This window comes from Orcinus orca, chromosome 15 (genome assembly GCF_937001465.1).
Source record: "Orcinus orca chromosome 15, mOrcOrc1.1, whole genome shotgun sequence".
NCBI lineage: Eukaryota > Metazoa > Chordata > Mammalia > Artiodactyla > Delphinidae > Orcinus > Orcinus orca.
In genome coordinates, this window is record NC_064573.1 from 81,305,232 (window position 1) to 81,324,278 (window position 19,047).

At 37.2% G+C, this 19,047-nt stretch overlaps 1 protein-coding gene and 1 non-coding gene across 10 annotated transcripts in view; both read right to left on the reverse strand.

The window, feature by feature from the left end:
- IFT81 (intraflagellar transport 81) overlaps window positions 1-19,047 on the reverse strand; it is a 144,933-nt gene that overhangs the window by 65,380 nt on the left and 60,506 nt on the right. For 4 of the 9 annotated variants that reach the window (XM_049698444.1, XM_049698445.1, XM_049698443.1 and 1 more), the window contains 8 exons: window positions 16,147-16,311; window positions 15,520-15,623; window positions 14,791-14,971; window positions 11,104-11,193; window positions 8,547-8,612; window positions 8,123-8,233; window positions 6,069-6,153; window positions 471-634 (listed from right to left, as the gene is read on the reverse strand). In XM_049698444.1, the coding sequence (XP_049554401.1) occupies window positions 471-634; window positions 6,069-6,153; window positions 8,123-8,233; window positions 8,547-8,612; window positions 11,104-11,193; window positions 14,791-14,971; window positions 15,520-15,623; window positions 16,147-16,290 (945 nt within the window). In that variant the 5' untranslated portion in view covers window positions 16,291-16,311. Of the gene's footprint in view, window positions 1-470; window positions 635-3,076; window positions 3,375-6,068; window positions 6,154-8,122; window positions 8,234-8,546; window positions 8,613-11,103; window positions 11,194-12,621; window positions 12,842-14,790; window positions 14,972-15,519; window positions 15,624-16,146; window positions 16,312-18,660; window positions 18,784-18,878; window positions 19,009-19,047 lie in introns of those variants that run through there. The other 5 variants (XM_049698446.1, XM_049698447.1, XM_049698448.1 and 2 more) reach the window with 5 other exon arrangements.
- LOC117195409 (U6 spliceosomal RNA) lies at window positions 14,409-14,516 on the reverse strand. The gene has a single exon (XR_004475133.2). It is a non-coding gene; the product is annotated as a U6 spliceosomal RNA (small nuclear RNA).

A 19,047-nucleotide genomic window follows, 5' to 3' on the forward strand; every position in this document is an offset into this window, starting at 1 on the left:
AGAAAAATGTTATACCAGGTTTCAATGAGCATTACAAGAAAGTTTAGTAATTCCAAAGCAGGCATAAAAAGCTAATAAAAAACATTAGCTTTAAATACAAAATTGCTATAACATTATTCTTGGAAATAAAAAGTAATCACATTTACGATATTTTAAAAATTGTCAACTAAATTATTATATTCTGAATATATAAACTTATGAGTCAATCATATACATTAATTTATATATCCAATTTACCCACTTTCCTAATCAGTTGACTAGGTTTTTATAACACCATGTGGCTTAAGTGACAGCATTATGTGCTATAATTTCTCATAAAGAACAACTCCTCATAAGAGCTGTCAGCTCTTAGCACAGGTTAACTTAAGAGTCAAGAGTAGGACACTATAGAAAGCAGTTCACATAATTTTCACAGGAGTGGGGATGAGATAAAATTGGAAGCTTATAAAAAGAAGACGATTGTTACTTACTTTAGATTCAAGTTCAAGAAGATCAGAATGACCCATAGCAGGCTCTGAAACCACTTTCTGTAAAAAATGCAATTCTTTTTTCTTGTTCTCTAATTCTTTAGGAAATTTTTCAGTTACCATATATGAATTAAACTTTATCTCCTCTTCTAGCCTCTTCATTAAACCTATAAAAATAAAATAAATGAATATTCAGCCCAAGAGAGTAGGTAAAGTGATGCTTTGTACATTTTAAAACATAAGACCTGGATAGTATGGCACATCCATTGAGAGCATTCTGTATAATACCTAGCATAGAACAATAAAAGATTGGCCACTGAAATTTTTTGCTGTTAATTAGAGTGATAATGAAGGACAATTTACATAGAAGAATATTTAAATTATAGAAAAAGTAATATTATGATCTTTCCAAATTACCACCTAATTCTTTTACAGTCCACAATATGCAAAAATAACCTTTACGGTGCCAAATATTTTGTTGGGTCATATTTTGTCGTCTAAGTATTTAAGGAATCCATGAACCAAATGACAACACAAATGAAATCTAATCCAGGTTATTTCTTCTATAAGTGGTCATTTATTCTTCTTCTTTTGCAGTACTTATGATGCAATTTATATTTCTATTCTAATACTTCATAAATGGTAATACATTATCATTTTTAGCTTTAAACCAATGAAGATATTACTAAAGGTACAAGTTAAAATCTGAAAAAGAGAAATTATCTACATTCATAAACATTTTCAGTTTTCCATGTTTGGTAGTTTTGATTTTGTAAAGTATTAGTTTACAGTTAAGTGGCAACTTAAATTACATTTTCTTATTCTGGCAGTATTAGTTTACAGTTAAGTGGCAACTTAAAATACATTTTCTTATTCTGGCAGAGTGAACAAACATACACATATACAGATTTTCAGTGAATAATGGTTTTGTTATAAATTCCCAGCCTTGAGAGCTTTGAAAAGTTTATTTCAGATCTTTCCATTACACATTTACAAATTCTGGCTTGACTTTTTAAAACACTGGATTTCCGGTTTAAGTAATCTACGTACGTAGATTGCATAATAAATCTCAGCCAAAGCCTTAAAATTATTTTTAGTTCTGCTGTGCTAACCGTATATTAATGTGTAAAATTTTATTAATGGTAAATTCACGAGTTTTCCATTCATCCCTACAATTTTCCACCTCTTTTTTTAGGGACTGGGGATAGGAAGGGAAAAGAAAGTGTTTACTGAATCACACTATAATTAGGCAGACATTCCTATATGGTTTCCGATTAACTCTACCACCTGGCTTCTTTGGCTATTAGATGACTAGTTTTTCCACCTTCAAGTTCTTAAACATAGTGCATGTAATCAGAGATGCAAGAAATCAAAATCTAAAATGTTTTTAAAGATTTAAAATTCTTTAATATTACTTTCCTTATTTAAAAAAAGTTTCTAATTCTAGAAAATACAAACCAATCTATAGTAACAGAAAGCAGATCAATGGTTGCCTGGGGTGGGTTAGAGAGGCAGAGAGGGACAGGAGTGAGATATTACAAAGGGGCACAAGGAAATGTTTAGGGGTGATGGATATATTTGTTATTTTGATTAAGGTGGACAGTTTCACTAGTGTATATGTATGTCAAAACTTATCAAGTGTATACTCTAAACATGTGCTGTTTACTGTATGTCCATTTTACCTCAGTAAAGCTATTAAAAAACAAAAACAGAGTTTCCATCACATTTTAAATTCTTCTCTTAAAAATTTTAACTTATGAAAAGTGGACACGTTTCTATGCAGTTTTTTAAAAATTATCTTTGAAAATCCTGGTGAAATTAAATATAAGGTCACTTAAGATCTCCGCAAACATTTTGATTAAAAACCCTTTGAAAACGTCTCACTGATCCTATTACAACTGAATGAGTAGCTTCTTTTACATAATAAATCTCAGGAATATGTAGAGTATAAAGATGAATTAACAAGTGAGTATTTTATAATACAGCTGTTACTCTGAAAAAATACAAATTATACTGTTATACTAAAAATACTTTTATGTTATTTAAGCAAACAGAAATTTTTTGTAAGCCATTTGTTGTTACTAAAAAATTTCAATGGACCTTATTAAACTAAATACCTGAAGCAACTGAACATCTGTTTAATTTACTCTTTTCCTAGGCTGCTGAATATAATCCTTAAGACTCTGCTTCCCAGAAAGATGTCAACAAATCAGGAACTCCTTAACTTCCTGCTCCCCACTCCCTGTCCATCCACAAAAAACATATATTGCACACATAATACCTTATTTTTATATTTTCAGCCATTTTTTTTTCTTACTTGATTTCCCTCCTACCCGTGGAAAAGATCATTTTCTTCCTATGCAGGGTTAAGGTCTCTACTCCCACCACCCAACTATTTAACAGATTGTTTACTGAATGCTGGCTGTGTGTAATCTGTGTGCTAAGGCCTGAAAATAGAAAGAACAATTATGACTTGGTGACTAGCCTGTTTAGCTGTGTCAGAGTCAGATATGCCAACAATTAACGTATTATGGTAATTGCTGTAGAACATTCAGCGCAATACAGGGACACAATGGGAGCACACAGGAAAGGTTGTTACCAATTCTCACCTTTTCCTCCTGAATCTTCCAATCTTCCTTTGTCTGACTGACTCTCCAGCAATGTGAACACCACTAGACCACTACCCTGCCTCAATCTATGCACAGTACTATATTTCTCAATCATTTGCACACTCTCTCCCTTGCTTTCTTTTCAAAGACAAGCAGTCAGAAGAAGCCTGCCCTTTTATCTCTACTTCTTCCTCCATCATTTGCTTAGCTTACTACATTTATGTTCTTTTAGGTCACTCTGCCTTGGCATGGAATGTCTTCCACTCTTCTACCTCTCCAGCTTTAATTTAACTCAATTGCCACACCTCCAGGAAACCATTTGACTCTGTGTTAGCGTTTAGTGCTCTTTGCCTCTTTGTTCTCATGGGAGCCTGTGCTGAGCTCCATCGGTGTATTTGTCACACTGCATTATAATTGTCCACTGCTTGTCATTTCTCCATTAGACTGTGAGCACTTTAATAGAAATAGCTTTTCTTTCTATTCCTAGCACTTAGCACAGTATCTGACAAGTAGCAGATGTCCAGTAAACACTGAATTAATGGACTATTGGTTTTGAGCCAATTACTTCTGTTACTGCGTAACAACACAATTGACTTTACTATTTAGCATCATCTACTAACATTTCGAGAGATGCCCAAAACAGAACAACTTTATTTGTCCATTTTATTACTAAATAATTATGTATTTCCTGGCCCAAACAATTCTATTTAGGCTAGAAAGCCAAAGCAAAACAAAGTCTATCAATTCAAACAAAAAATGAAATATTACTAATACTATAAATATCTTTGGATATTCTGTTTAGTTACCAGAATTAAAACATAATAGCAAGAAATATTTAACCAAATAAAACTGAGGATAAGCAGAAACACATGTTCAGGCTAACATTTTAAGTTGTATTAAACTGTACTGATCAATCAATTTTTCTGCATACCAAATCTTTCAATTCTTATATACATTACCTTCATTTTCAAAAATTCACTATTAATGTTAAGTTCTAGAAATTTCTTAGCAAGGATAGACATATGAAAACAAATTGCTTATTGATATTAATTTTTAAATGGCTATAATTTAAGGAATTTCTTTTGAAGATTTATCTTAATTTTTTTACAGTAAAGATGTGAAGGAACCTACATCAAACCCAAAGAACATATACTAAAAAGATATACTATATATAATACTAAGGAGGAAAAAAAGCACTAAAAAATTACTTTCTTTTGTCCTAAACATTCTCCTAAAAGGTGAAAACCTAGTGAATAAGGAATCAAATGACACCAACAACTAAATGCATGGCAACTTCCAGGTACTGCTTGAATCTGAATTTATGACTGAGAGGAGTCAGAGATTCTATGGAAAGCCACTAATTAATACGTATGAACCATACATTTTATAGGGAGTACTATACTGGTTTCTTAAATATCAATTAAATATGCCATATTTCCTTGATTTTAAGATGCCATCAACTAAATTACAAATACCATGTGAAATGCATACATAAAGTATAAGATGTATCTCAATTGCAAAACCAATTAAAATGGTAAAGAACATGTGTCTAGAATCAAGGAAATACTGTATTACCTCTTTCAACAGCTTTATTGAGATATAATTTACCACACAGCCATAAAATTCATCTGTTTAAAGTGTACAATTCAATGGCTTTTAGTAAATTCACAGAATTGTGTAACGATTACCACAATCAATTTTAGACCATTTTAATCAGCTTAAAAAGAAGCCTCTATACCCACTAGCAGTCACCTCCTCCCCCCATCATCCACCTACCAACACAGCTGTCCTCCCCTACAGTTCCCCAACCCTAGGCAATCACTAGTTTGACTTCCATCTCTATGGATTTGCTTATTCTGGAAATTTCATACAAATGGGGTCATATAATATGTTTTTGTGACTAGTTTCTTTCACTTAAGATGTTTTTGGGGTTCATGCATATTGTAGCATGTATCAACACTTCATTCCTTTTATTGTTGAATAACATGCCACTGTATGGATATGCTACAGTTTGTTTATTCATTCATCAGTTTAGGGATACTGGGGTTGTTTTTACTTTTTGGCTATTATGAACAATGCTGCTATGAACATTTATGTACAACTTTTTGGGTGGACATATGTTTTAAACTCTCTTGGTAGAATAAAATTGCCGGATCATATGGTAATTCTAGGTTTAACACTTTGAGGAACTGCCAAACTGTTTTCCAAAGTGGATGCATCATTTTACATTCCCACTAGCAAAGTATGCAGGTTCCAATTTCTCTACATCCTTGTCAACACCTGTTATTGACTGTCTTTTTTATTACAGTCATTCTGTATATTATATCTTAGAGTATAATATTTCACAGAATACTAGAAAAAGATAAATTAACCTTCCCATAGCTGGATATTTATACTGAAATATTTCTCCAATACCAATGAGAACTTTTTACTGCTCTTCCAATTTACATGGTCTCCCTTCTGATGAGCACACTTAAAAAATGCCTAGGATAGGTTTGGTGGTATAATCTGGGATATCAGAACAATGTATCCTCTATGTAAAGCTAATGTGCCAGCAGAGCCAGGGATACCCATGTCATTAGCACAACCCAAAATATGAAACAACACTCAGTTTTAAGGGTCCAGCATTTTACTCTTTTTCTTTATAGCCCTGGCACTAATATTCACATTTTTTCCATCCATCATTCTCATAAAATACATTCTAAGTATTTTATACATTCACACACCAGAGAGCCTCTCTCCATCGTGGTTTTCATTAGTTCACCCTCTGACAAAACACTGAAAGGGAATTTAAAAACCACAGGTGAACACTTAAGGATGTCTTCATCAGGGCTGTCACTTGCTAGCTAGGAAATGATGCCCTAAAATGCTGAGCTATCACTTGATGATAATTAGTTCCCATTAGTAAGGAAGACTACTGATTTAAATTAATATTCTCGCTAATATGATGACTTATATCATATTATATGATCATCATATAATTTCCACTTACTTTCAGGCTTCGCATCTGCTGCTGCATGGCGCATACTTTTCAACTGGTTTTGTATTCTTTGCAGTCTCTGCACTGCATGAAATAGCTTTAAAATACAATTAGATCTATTACTTCCTTAGTCTAATGAAACCTACCATTCATAGACATGCAATGAAAAATACAAGTTCCACATAATTATTATGCTGTAAAGGGAACAAATGATAAGAACTAAAAAATTACTAAGCTAAACCCAAAATGTAATTGGTTCGCTCAATACCCTCTCATGTAAAACTTAAAAGAAAAGCTTTCAGAAACTTTTTCTTTAGTTATTTGTTGAATTAGGTGATCAAGGAAAAATGCTGGTTAGAAAAGTATATGCACCAGGCTTTTCTTGTTAAAACATGGTTTTCTTTATTCTAAGGAATGCTAGTATTCTCAGAAATGATGGCTCAGGAATCAGAAACTGATGCTAAGTAACCATTCAGGGCGTGGGCAATGCAGCTTACTGCTGCAGGGTAACTATTATGATGCCAAGCCAAGTTCCAAAAGAGCCAAACATCTAAACTGCTCACTTAGTAGGAAATGAAGCTGATTTGAAATATATTTTTAATGTACAAGTCTACTCAGTGTTAAGATAGATTTTTTTTTTTTTTTTTTTTGCGGTACACAGGCCTCTCACTGTTGTGGCCTCTCCCGTCACAGAGCACAGGCTCCTGACGCACAGGCTCAGCGGCCATGGCTCACGGGCCCAGCCGCTCCACAGCATGTGGAATCTTCCCAGACCGGGGCACGAACCCGTGTCCCCTGCATCGGCAGGCGGACTCTCAACCCCTGCGCCACCAGGGAAGCCCTAAGATAGATTTTTAATAAAATAGAAGAAATACTTTCTGGCCGGGAATTCCCTGGTGGCGCAGTGGTTAAGAATCCGCTTGCCAGTGCAGGGGACACAGGTTCGAGCCCTGGTCCAGGAAGATCCCACATGCCGTGGAGCAACTAAGCCCATGCGCCACAACTACTGAGCCTGTGCTCTAGAGCCCATGAGCCACAACCACTGAGCCCATGCGCCGCAACTACTGAAGCCCGTGTGCCTAGAGCCCATGCTCCACAACAAGAGAAGCCTCTGCAATGGGAAGCCCGTGCACCACAGCAAAGAGTAGCCCCTGCTCGCTGCAACTAAAGAAAACCTGCATGCAGCAATGAAGACCAAATGCAGCCAAAAATAAATAAATAAAATAAATAAATTTTTTTAAAAAAAGAAATTCTGGCCAAATTATTTTTTCTTTAAGGCAAAGTCTAAAAACGTGGAGTGTGGGTAATTTTGAGCCTTTTCAAGATCTGCTTATTTGCCCATGGAGTAAAGTGTAAAGAATACAGTGATCAGTGGAATAAAATGGATGTTTTTTCATAGCCCCACAATCTCAGGACACCCTTTAAGAGATTCTAGAAGTTTTATTAGCAGTTAATCTTACTGCTTAACATTACAATGGATATTCTGTAATGCTGGAACAACATGAGTTAAGCATGGGCCAAAAGATAGTGTATAGATACCTACAGAGAATAGAACCCAAAAGATGGTATTGTTTTTGCTGTTGGTGCCACACAATACTCTTTTTTTGTTGTTGTTTGTTTGTTTTTTTAAATTTATTTATTTACTTTATATTTTATTTTTGGCTGTGTTGGGTCTTCGTTTCTGTGCAACAGCTTTCTCCAGTTGCGGCGAGCAGGGGCCACTCTTCATCGCGGTGCGCGGGCCTCTCACTCTTGCGGCCTCTCCCGTTGCGGAGTATAGGCTCCAGATGTGCAGGCTCAGTAGTTGTGGCTCACGGGCTTAGTTGCTCCACGGCATGTGGGATCTTCCCAGACCAGGGCTCGAACCCATGTCCCCTGCATTGGCAGGCAGATTCTTAACCACTGCACCACCAGGGAAGCTCACCACACAATACTCTTAAAAAGAGTATTTCATCATGTTAACAAAGGGAATCGTGAACTACAATTCTAAAAAGTTTTCTTTACATTTGAATGATCAGCAGGAACTATTTCTTTCACAATGAGAATATAAACTTTTATGTGGGTACCTGATTCTTTTGTTCCTGTTTCTGTTGTGCAAGAAATTCTTCTCTCTCTTTCTCAACTCGAAGTTGCCTTGCTATTTTAAGCATCCGTTGATGATTCTGAACTGTCTCCACCTACAGTGAGGGAATAAATAGTATATATTACTATCAGGTTTAAGAAAGACATTAGCATGTCATGTGACTCAGACATCCACTTATCATTTCCTTTTGGTAAACAGTATTCCCTAGAGATGACACTAAAGTTTCAGACTCCAGGTCCTTAACAAGTTTCGGGCTGCTGCCTAAGGAGATTCCCTTTCCATCAATGTATTTGACTCCAGCCTCCGATGTACACTCATGCCTTGCTTAATCTTTATTTGCGTTCCTAAATCTTTGCAAGTCCTTGGGAATTGGGGCCAAAGTCTTACAGTGCTAATTCTTGCCTTACCCTTTTCTTCAAACGTTCAACTCTCTTAATGAGCTGATCCTTTTCTTCCTCCATTGCACTGATATCCTAAAAAGTAGTCAAGAAGACGTTATAAGAAAAAGTATTCTTTGTCTGTAGAATTCAGATAAGGTCTTTACATGATTATGCATCTACCATTTCCATCATTTATAACCAGAGCATTAAGGAACAAAGATCCTCTTTTGGATGAAGGGCATTTCTATTGCCACCCCTCACCCCAGGGTTCTTTATGCAGGGTAATTTATTTGGTAGCTTGGTGTTCATCTAGAAAAGCAACTGAAACAGGTTACAAAGCAGTAAGGTAAAGCTGCCAACCAGACATTTGTGTTCTGATTCCAAATATGGGCACATGATTTTTCAAAAATCTTCTATAATGGAAAGTGTACAGGTCTAAAAACATGAACAACAGCTGCTGACATCCCGTCTGCTCTGTTAAATACCAAACTATATATTCTGTCAATTTTCCACCAAAATTATTTTTAAGGCTATGGTGTTTTCAAGACATAAATTTGTATCTGGTTTTGTCAATTAACCAATTCCATTTCTAAAAATAAAGATTTCAAAAATGTCTTTTAACCAGCTCCACAATAGTTTCTAGTGAAAACAAACAAAAAATCCTTCCTAACCCAAAAAACTAATAGGCTAACTCTCACAGTAATAATAAAAGGAAAAATATATACGGTAGTCAGTACTGACAGGATTTGGGGAAATAGGCACTGTTACTACTGGTGGCATTATATTGAAGAACAATATCAAAAGTCTTAAAATAAATGTGTATGCATTCTGGCTCAGTAATTTCACCTCTGGGAATCTATAAAGATCCTCATAGATGTCAATTATATCTAAAATTTGGAAATGACCCAAATGTCTGAGGATTATTAAGTAAATCATGGCACAACACAATGAAAATCACTAAAAATCATGAAGAATGTTGAATGACATGAGAAAAAGTCATGATATGACATTACTTGAAAGAAGCAGATTATAACATTTATATATAATACAATACCAAGAAAAATATATTAAATATATTCACTAAAATATCAGTAGCAGTTATCACTAGAGCATGGCATTTTGAGTGAATTATTTTCTATTTTTTGCTTAATCATACTTCTTTACAAAGAATATGTTGAAAAATACTTTGGTAATAATTAATAAAATTAAAATCACAGACGCTAAGTTATTTTATCATTTTAGTTTACTCACATGACATAATGGAGGAACCATAGATAGACATCACTCTTATTCCATACTTTGCGATAACTATCTACTTATGGGTCTTTCTTTTCCATTAGATATGAGTTCATCTTTCATTTCTTATACATTCATACATACATTCTCAAACTCTTATTGAGAACCTCCCACATGCAGGGCACTGTGATAGGCACTGGGGATACTGTGGTGAACAAGATATGTAGACGTGGTCCCTGCCCTCACTGGGTTTAAATACAGTTGGTAAGACAGGCATTAAAATAATCATAAGTGTAATGAGTGTTATGAAACAGAAAGAACTGGGGGGAACTAATCTATCTAGGGAATCAGGGAAGGCCTCCCTGAGGAAGCAACTTCTAATGTTTCCTGTTTGAATGAGAAGATAAAGATGTGATTTCTAAAAATACAAAATCCATGAAAGTGAGAATTAGCAATTGTTTAGAGAAAGAACTTACACACCTAGCAAGAATATAAAGACATTTTTTGGAGAACACTAAGTAACATACATCAAAAGTCCTAAAAATTCTCATATGCTTTAATAAGCAATTCTACTTCTAGGAATTTACTCTAAGGAAACAATCGCAGGTACCCCCAAATAAATTTATGTAGAAGATAATCACAGCATTATCTATGACAGCAAAAAATGAAAACAAAACACCAAAAATTGTTAGACTATCCATACCACAGAATATTAAATTAATACTAATAATTAATTAATATAAATTTAGTCATGAAAAATCATACTGTAGAAAGATAACAATGGGAATATATTCCCATGTAATGATTAAAAAAACAAATAATTATGTATAGCATGATCCCAAATACACACACACACATATTTTTTTTCTATATCATATATATATATTAGATAAAGACCCAATTTTTTTTTTTTTTTTTTTTTTTTTTGCGGTACGTGGGCCTCTCACTGTTGTGGCCTCTCCAGTTGTGGAGCACAGGCTCTGGATGTGCAGGCTCAGCGGCCATGGCTCACGGGCCCAGCCGCTCCGCAGCATGTGGGATCTTCCCGGACCGGGGCACGAACCCACGTCCCCTGCATCAGCAGGCAGACTCTCAACCACTGCGCCACCAGGGAAGCCCAAGACCCAAATTTTAATTGCTTTTAATCCATGGTAATGGTCTATATAGTACATAAGAACTAATTATGAAGTTACCCTGGCCTCATTAATTTCTTCAGTAAAGAATCAGCAAAGGTCCTACAAAAGAAAATTTGCCATTTGCTATCACTAGTTTCCACATAATCTTAAGACTCATACTGAATTTAATTCAAGTTCCCCAAAAAATGGTTATTATGTTTTTTTTCCTTTACCCTTCTTATTTCTGCTGTAGAAAATCCAGATGTCTTGAGCTGCTCACATTCTTTATGCAAAGTTTTAAAGGCTTCCATCAAATCTTCATACTAAAAGAACAAGTTAAAAAATTATAAACTAGTGACTAGATCCAGTAGGCTTTTCTTAATCAGGTTATCTATTAAAGTGATTACTTAATCGGTATAGAACAGCATTTAAATATATCCTTAAACATTTATACAGGACACAAAAAAAGTTGGTGTATATAATCTGGCCTCTAAAGATTTCTCTGGTTACTTCCCTAACTAACACTCTATTCACTAGCTTTGTTGATCTTCGTTCAATCCCTGGAATATTCCACCTTCACTTTACACACCCTATTCCCTCTGAGAATACTCTATGACTCCCTCACCATTTGCCAGGATAGCTCCTATTAATCCTTCAGGTCTCAGCACAGACACCACTATCCTCAAAGAAGCCTTCTCTAACCCTGTACCTATTCCATATCAGAGTACCATGATATCAGAGTAAATATCATATAAAATTATAATTGCTAGTTACTTTAGACAGTGAGAGTCAGGAGGATAAGAATCATATTACTTGTGGAGACTTCTACATTCCTAGGGCCTAGCATAGTGCATAACCAATACAGGTGTGCAATAAAAAGTAGTTGAATGAAAAAAATCACAACTCTTATCCAAAATTTTTTAAAAATAGGTCTTCTTGTGGATAATGACAGAAAATTAATAATATTTTTTCTTGACTGATCATATTCTGCAAGTCTGTAAATCATTCTAAAACTCTTCATTCAGAAAGACAATGTTCATTTTTTTTTTTTTTTGCGATACGCGGGCCTCTCACTGTTGTGGCCTCTCCCGTTGCAGAGCACAGGATCCGGACGCGCAGGCTCAGCGGCCATGGCTCACGGGCCCAGCCGCTCCACGGCATGTAGGATCTTCCCGGACCGGGGCACGAACCCGTGTCCCCTGCATTGCCAAGCGGACTCTCAACCACTGCGCCACCAGGGAAGCCCACAATGTTCATTTTTTATTAGGCTCTCTGCTAAATGGCTAAATGTGTAAGTCATTTTATACATATACTTCAAACATGCTTCGAGGACAAACATGTCTTATTATTAATCCTTCCATTAATAATTAGCTGGGCGTGTTTAGTAAAAGCCTATTAATAACCTTCCTCCAGGGACGTCCCTGGTGGTGCAGTGTTTAAGAATCCGCCTGCCAGTGCAGGGTTTGAGCCCTGGTCCGGGAAGATCCCACGTGCCGCGGAGCAACTAAGCCCGTGCGCCACAACTACCGAGCCGGCGCTCTAGAGCCCGCGTGCCACAACTACTGAAGCCCACGTGCCTAGAGCCCGCGCTCCGCAACAAGAGAAGCCACCGCAACGAGAAGCCTGAGCCCCGCAACGAAGAGTTGCCCCCACTCGCCCCAACTAGAGAAAGCCTGCGCACAGCAACGAAGACCCAACACAGGCAAATAAATAAATAAATTTATTTTAAAAATAAAATAAAATAACCTTACTCCAGAGGAATTGGTTTCTATCAAATTTATTGATGTGCGGGTTTCCCTGGTGGCGCAGTGGTTGCGAGTCCGCCTGCCGATGCAGAGGACGCGGGTTCGTGCCCCGGTCCGGGAAGATCCCACATGCCACGGAGTGGCTGGGCCCGTGAGCCATGGCCGCTGAGCCTGCGCGTTCGGAGCCTGTGCTCCGCAACGGGAGAGGCCACAGCAGTGAGAGGCCCACGTACCACAAAAAAAAAAAAAAAAAATTATTGATGTGGGAGGGTAGGGAGGATAAAATATTTCATATTTACAATAAATAAAATATAAAATAATAAAATAAAATATTTCATATTTACACCTCTCTATTTCTTACATTATGTAAAGCATTCAAAGGTAGGGGCTGCAGTGGTCTCATTCTGCTATACTTTTCTCAAGGCATCTACTGTAACATTTGACATAATTATTTGCATAAATCTTTCAACCCTAGAAATGTCTTAAGAGATCAATACTGACTCTATTTTGAGTGACTGCTATGGATGAAATATATTTCATCCAAAATATATGGATGAAAAAACATTTAGTTGATTGTTTCGATTAATACAAATTTTGAGCACATACCATATAGAAGCAACCCTACCAAACTCTGGAGGAAAACAAAGATGGATAAGACATGATATCTGTTTTCATAGATCTCATAATCTATTGGGAGGGACAGATTGACAGACTACTCACAACAAACTGGCACAAAACGGCCTACATACCTACTATAGAACAAAAGCACAAACGCTAAACAGAGGCAAATTTTTTTCTTTTAAATCAAAGTTCTTTGAAATCTTAAGCCTAAATTCTTTCTTTCCATAGTCTTTGATCAGCAATGTGCTTTGAAATCCCAGGACCAGGAGCCAGACCAGCCAGAATCCTGAGTAGTCAAGAGCTTTAAGACCTTAAGGCCAGAACCCAGTATCACCCCAAAACTCTGGAGAGGAAAGTACACTGAAATTACAAATTCCTGGTCCCTTCTCTACCTTCTGCCTGACTGGAACATCCTTTGAGATCATAAGCTTGGCTTCTTTGTCTACACACAATCTTTGAAGGTGCTCACATGTACCAATTTGCCTGGCATACTGTCAATTTATACCTTTTGCTCCAGTGTAATTATGATAACCCCTTTCCTCTCTGATTTGGATGACAAATTATACAGTCACAGAACTGATCAACAAAGTATTCTGCAGTCCCAAGCCCAGGATCCTAACTACCCACAATTCTTTTTTTTTTTTTTTATTCAACCCACATTTATTTATTTATTTTTTAAACATCTTTATTGGAGTATAATTGCTTTACCATGGTGTGTTAGTTTCTGCTTTATAACAAAGTGAATCAGCTATACATATACATATATCCCCATATCTCCTCCCTTTTGCGTCTCCCTCCCACCTTTCCTATCCCACCCCTCTAGGTGGTCACAAAGCACCAAGCTGATCTCCCTATGCTATGCAGCTGCTTCCCACTAGCTATCTATTTTACATTTGGTAGTGTATATATGTCCATGCCACTCTCTCACTTCGTCCCAGCTTACCCTTCCCCCTCCCCGTGTCCTCAAGTCCATTCTCTACGTCTGCATCTTTATTCCTGTCCTGCCCCTAGGTTCTTCATAACTTTTTTTTTTTTTTTTAGATTCCATATATATATGTTAGCATACGGTATTTGTTCTTCTCTTTCTGACTTACTTCACTCTGTATGACAGACTCTAGGTCCATCCACCTCACTACAAATCACTCAATTTCGTTTCTTTTTATGGCTGAGTATAAAATATGGAACACTTCATGAATTTGCGTGTCATCCTTGCACAGGTGCCATGCTAACCTTCTCTGAGTCGTTCCAATTTTTAGTATATGTGCTGCCGGAGAGAGCACCACAATTCTTAAGTAATAAATTATTCTAAGATCCAAATTTCAGGGGTTTTTTTCCTATCCACATACTCTATCACCAAAAAGGTATTTGTGTGCAAAAGTCAATATTTTCATAAGTGATTACAGCTGAACATTAGCTGATAACTGTTTTACCTTTTGATGCCACTGGAAATACGGAGACAGCAAATAAACTAAAGTGAGATCAATATATATTTGAATGTGTGCACCTTGAAATCCACTACGGATAGCTTAAAAATACCATTTATATATTGTATACCTGTTTATTGGTATCAGCCACGGTTTCATCCTGAAGAAACTCACTTGGTACTTCAAGTTTTATTAAAAAACGAGCTAAATATGCTCTTTTCTTCAGTTCATTAGTCCTCTGAAGAAGCCAGTGGAGCACTGGGTAAATCACAGGTTTACTTCCAATCACCAGACCCTGACGAAAGTTACTCCTATAAAAAGAAAATAAACACACACACACACACACACACACAAGGCTTATAAGTAAACCTTGAAAAGAGGTAACATTTGCTCAAAATCCAATTTACAATTTCCTGATTGCTTTCCATGATTATTTTAAAAAGATAAAACCAAGGCTAATCTAAAGTCAGTCTGCACATTAACAATAATCATAAAATTAGGCCTTTATATCACTGGAATATACAGGGAGGTTGTTTTGGAACCATTAACCGGTACAGTCAGCCTAGATACTTCACTTCATTGACTGGACAGGTTTAAGTCATTGTTTTTGTCTAGGATGGCAGATAAATGATAAAATGGAATCATGGATTTGCCTGACTTTTCTGATTAAGAGAAAGAACTGACTCACTTAAGACTCCTGCATGACAAAATAACATTAAGAATTCAAGATTATTTTGAAATTCAGTGATTTTCTGAGGCCACTGACTTAGGGAAAACAGGTATTGCCAGAAAGACTGACTGTGAAGGTTTCGATATTAAAGCACAGCTCTAAGAAAGCAACACTTGATCAGATTCTTACATGTCCGTGGCATTTCCTGGAGGTTTGTATTTAAGGATACCAAGAAGGCTCAACATCCTTTTGGCTGTCTGCTCTGGCATCTCCTCTCTGATATCAACAACTTGCTAACAAAGAAATTGAAAAAATGTTATTATTGTATATCTAACAAAGTACAATATTTAAACTCACTGACAAAATTGTTCTGCTAGAGCATAACAGTCACAATGGTCTCTTCAAAAACATTAAGTATGGAGGCCCCCAGATTCCAAGTGAGGGTACATACAAGTACAATCAGGATTCATATTAAGAAGGTCAAGCTTAAAAAAGTCTCAGTGGAAAAGACCAGTGTATGAGAGACATGAGCCAACTTGCAACACAATAAAACCTTTCGTAAAAGCATCTTCATTCCAGGACCAAATCTATTTATGTTTGGAAGTAGACAAATAATTTCTAAATAAGGTATAAGTAGATAATTTAGTTTTTGAGCTATTAAGAAACCTTAAAGATCATCTACTATCTACAGCTTTACAGGCATGGAAAATTAGGCCCAGAGAGGTTAAATAATTTGCCCTAGATGCACAGATATTTAATGGCAGAAACTGGCCTTCTTGCCACCCTTTTCATCACAGAGAAAAAGAAAACTCTTACCTTTGGGTCAATCTCAGCCAGAACATCACTGAGAACTTGTAATAGTTGCATTGGCTCCAGGGAATCAAATGTGATTAAGTTATAGTTCTTCCTAAAAGGCTCCTTATTGAGATTGTCCACGATGAATTTGATTTGATCACTCATAATTAGGTCTTATAATTTATACTAAAGAGTAAAAATACAGAAAAAAATTCCTCAATATTGGTAACAAAAGTTCTGTATTAACAAAAAACAGTCAACAGAAAGTCAGTATTAAGTTCATAGGAAGTAGGCATGGGAAGTATTCTACATGGTATATAAAATGCTGTGAAGGGGTTATTTTGTTGAAAGAAAAAGAGTATGCAGACTTTCTTAGGAATGCTACAGTACATACTGTTAATATTTAATGACCTGTTTTTGTATATGCATCTGATAGCAATCATCTGAATTAACACTGAATTAATGTGGACAAATGAATACAAAATCCACCGACATTAACATTTCTCCCACTCAGCTTCACAATTTCTACCTAGAGGTAAAAACTTGTTAGCCTGTAAACATACTTCTAATATATATATATTTTTAATTAGCAGCCCACATTAATCCAAATTACCAATTTCTCTGGAAAATCAGATCTGGCAACCCTGGACTCACTAGGTACATGGCCACAACCACCTGAAGCTGGGTAGAGGCTACAAGCTTCAGCCTTGGGGGTGCACTCTTTGGTTTTGTTTTGGGTTTCCTCCACCAGGTACTCTTCACACATTGATGCATCAACTCTGCCACCCTTGAGTAATTAAGGCCTTCATTTCCTTTGCCTTCAATAGTTCCAGTCTCTGCCTCTCCCATTCCAAATCATTTTGTAGGCGTCTCATTGCCTACAAAATAAAGTCCAAACTTCTTGGATTTTGAGACTCTTTAAGATCTAGCTCAATTTACAGTTTCTCAATATTATTTCCAATTGTTACCTTACACCCTTTCAAACTTCAGCTGACTGAAATAAGCACTGCTCCCTAAATAGCTTTTCCATCTCTGCCTTCCGTTAATGCTGTGTTTTCTGCCTAGGACTGTTCTCCCTTTCCCCCGTCTCCAGAGGTGCAAATCCTAACCATGTTTCAAGCCCTGCCCTCCAAATCCAAGTTCCTCTAGGAGATCTTTCTCAAGCTATCCCCCAGTTCTGCATCAGAATAGCAGCATTTGCCCTCCAAGCTGATCACTTTATCTGCACTGCTCTCCTGGAGTTACTTTTCCGTTCTGTACTAGTTACTTACCGACAGTTTCTCTTCTCTACTAAACTGTAAATTCCATGAGGACATATCTGTGCCTAATTCTATCTCTGAATATCCACTGCATCTAAAACAGTGACTTCTTCCACTAGACTGAATTTGTTCACAGGCCCAAGGCCAGAAAATAAGCATAAGCCTAAATAGAGTGGCAGTGAGGAAGATCATAACTTTTTAAAAAATTGATTACCTGATTATTTAACTGCTGAAACAGTTTAACCAAGGCTATTAGTGTTTCTTGCACACAGATATCACTTGTTTAGTATGAGAAAAAGTGGTAGAAATTTGCAGACAGGCAATTTTTTAGAGTAGCTATTTTTAAAAATGAATTAAAAAATGAACTACTAAAAAAAGAAATAAAGAGGGCTTCCCTGGTGGCGCAGTGGTTGAGAGTCCGCCTGCCGATGCAGGGGACACGGGTTCGTGCCCACGAACACGGTCCAGGAGGATCCCACATGCCGCGGAGCGGCTGGGCCCGTGAGCCGTGGCCGCTGGGGCTGCGCGTCTGGAGCCTGTGCTCCGCAATGGGGGAGGCCACGGCAGTGGGAGGCCCGCGTACCGCAAAAAAAAAAAAAAAAAGAGAAATAAATACTTCAGTGCTCCCTAATAGCGCCTAACCATGAAATGAAGAGATGCTATTTTATTTAAGACATTCATTGGAGCTGCATGCACCTTGCTCTGAAATAGGTTTTTTAAAGTGGGTGGGTGGCGCTAGATACCTAACATTGAAATGTAAAAATATTATCATTTCCTCATAAGTATGATAAAATTATGAGTAAATGATTATTTTTGAAAAATAAGCCAAAAGATGGTAGAAAAGATAACCAATGTGGTTTAAAATTTTGAGGTTTCCTCCATACTGTTTCCTTTAAGCTATAAAAGGAAAACTTTACATAAATGAAATAAAAATCCACACTGGAGATGCAAATTTTCCACTGTTGAAAGTATTTTAAGTATAAGTCCACGTCACAACCTTCACACACAGATATATTAATTTTTAACTCTTTAGAAATTATATACATGTAGAAATTACACATACACAAAACGTAACATATACACACAGATATATATTCTTTTTTCCCTTCCCAAAACCAGAATACTTGGACAAACAAGTAAAACGTTCCCAGGAGACAAAGATGTACTGAACAGGTAGGTTGTCTGTGCCCAGTGGGCTCTGCGCTCTAAAATTAGCAAAAGCAATCACTCTCCCTCTTCCAAAGGAAAGTCGCCACACTAATTCACAAGCACTCACCCACATAAGAACCCGAGAGGGTGGGGGAGAAGAACTGAAACCAGGACATGCGTTTATCTGGCACAACTCGGCACAGAAACGACGCTGCCCTGGTCCCAGGCTGGCACGCACGCTGGACCAGCAGCCTCCCAAGATTCCCCAAAATAGTATCTCCCCCACCCCCTCACGCCCCGGGGCTCGCGAGAGCGGACAGAGGACCCCACGTCAGACCCAGGCACCTCGCGAGGGCTGCTCTGGGCTCCCCTGCGGTTCATCCCGCGGGGGAGCCGCCCGGATCACTGCGAGGCACCACAGGGGCCGACCCCCGATGTTGGGGTTCAACTGCTGCTACCCCTCCGTTCTCGAGGTGCTGCACTGGGAAAGGAAGGAGTTCTCTCCTACTTAGGG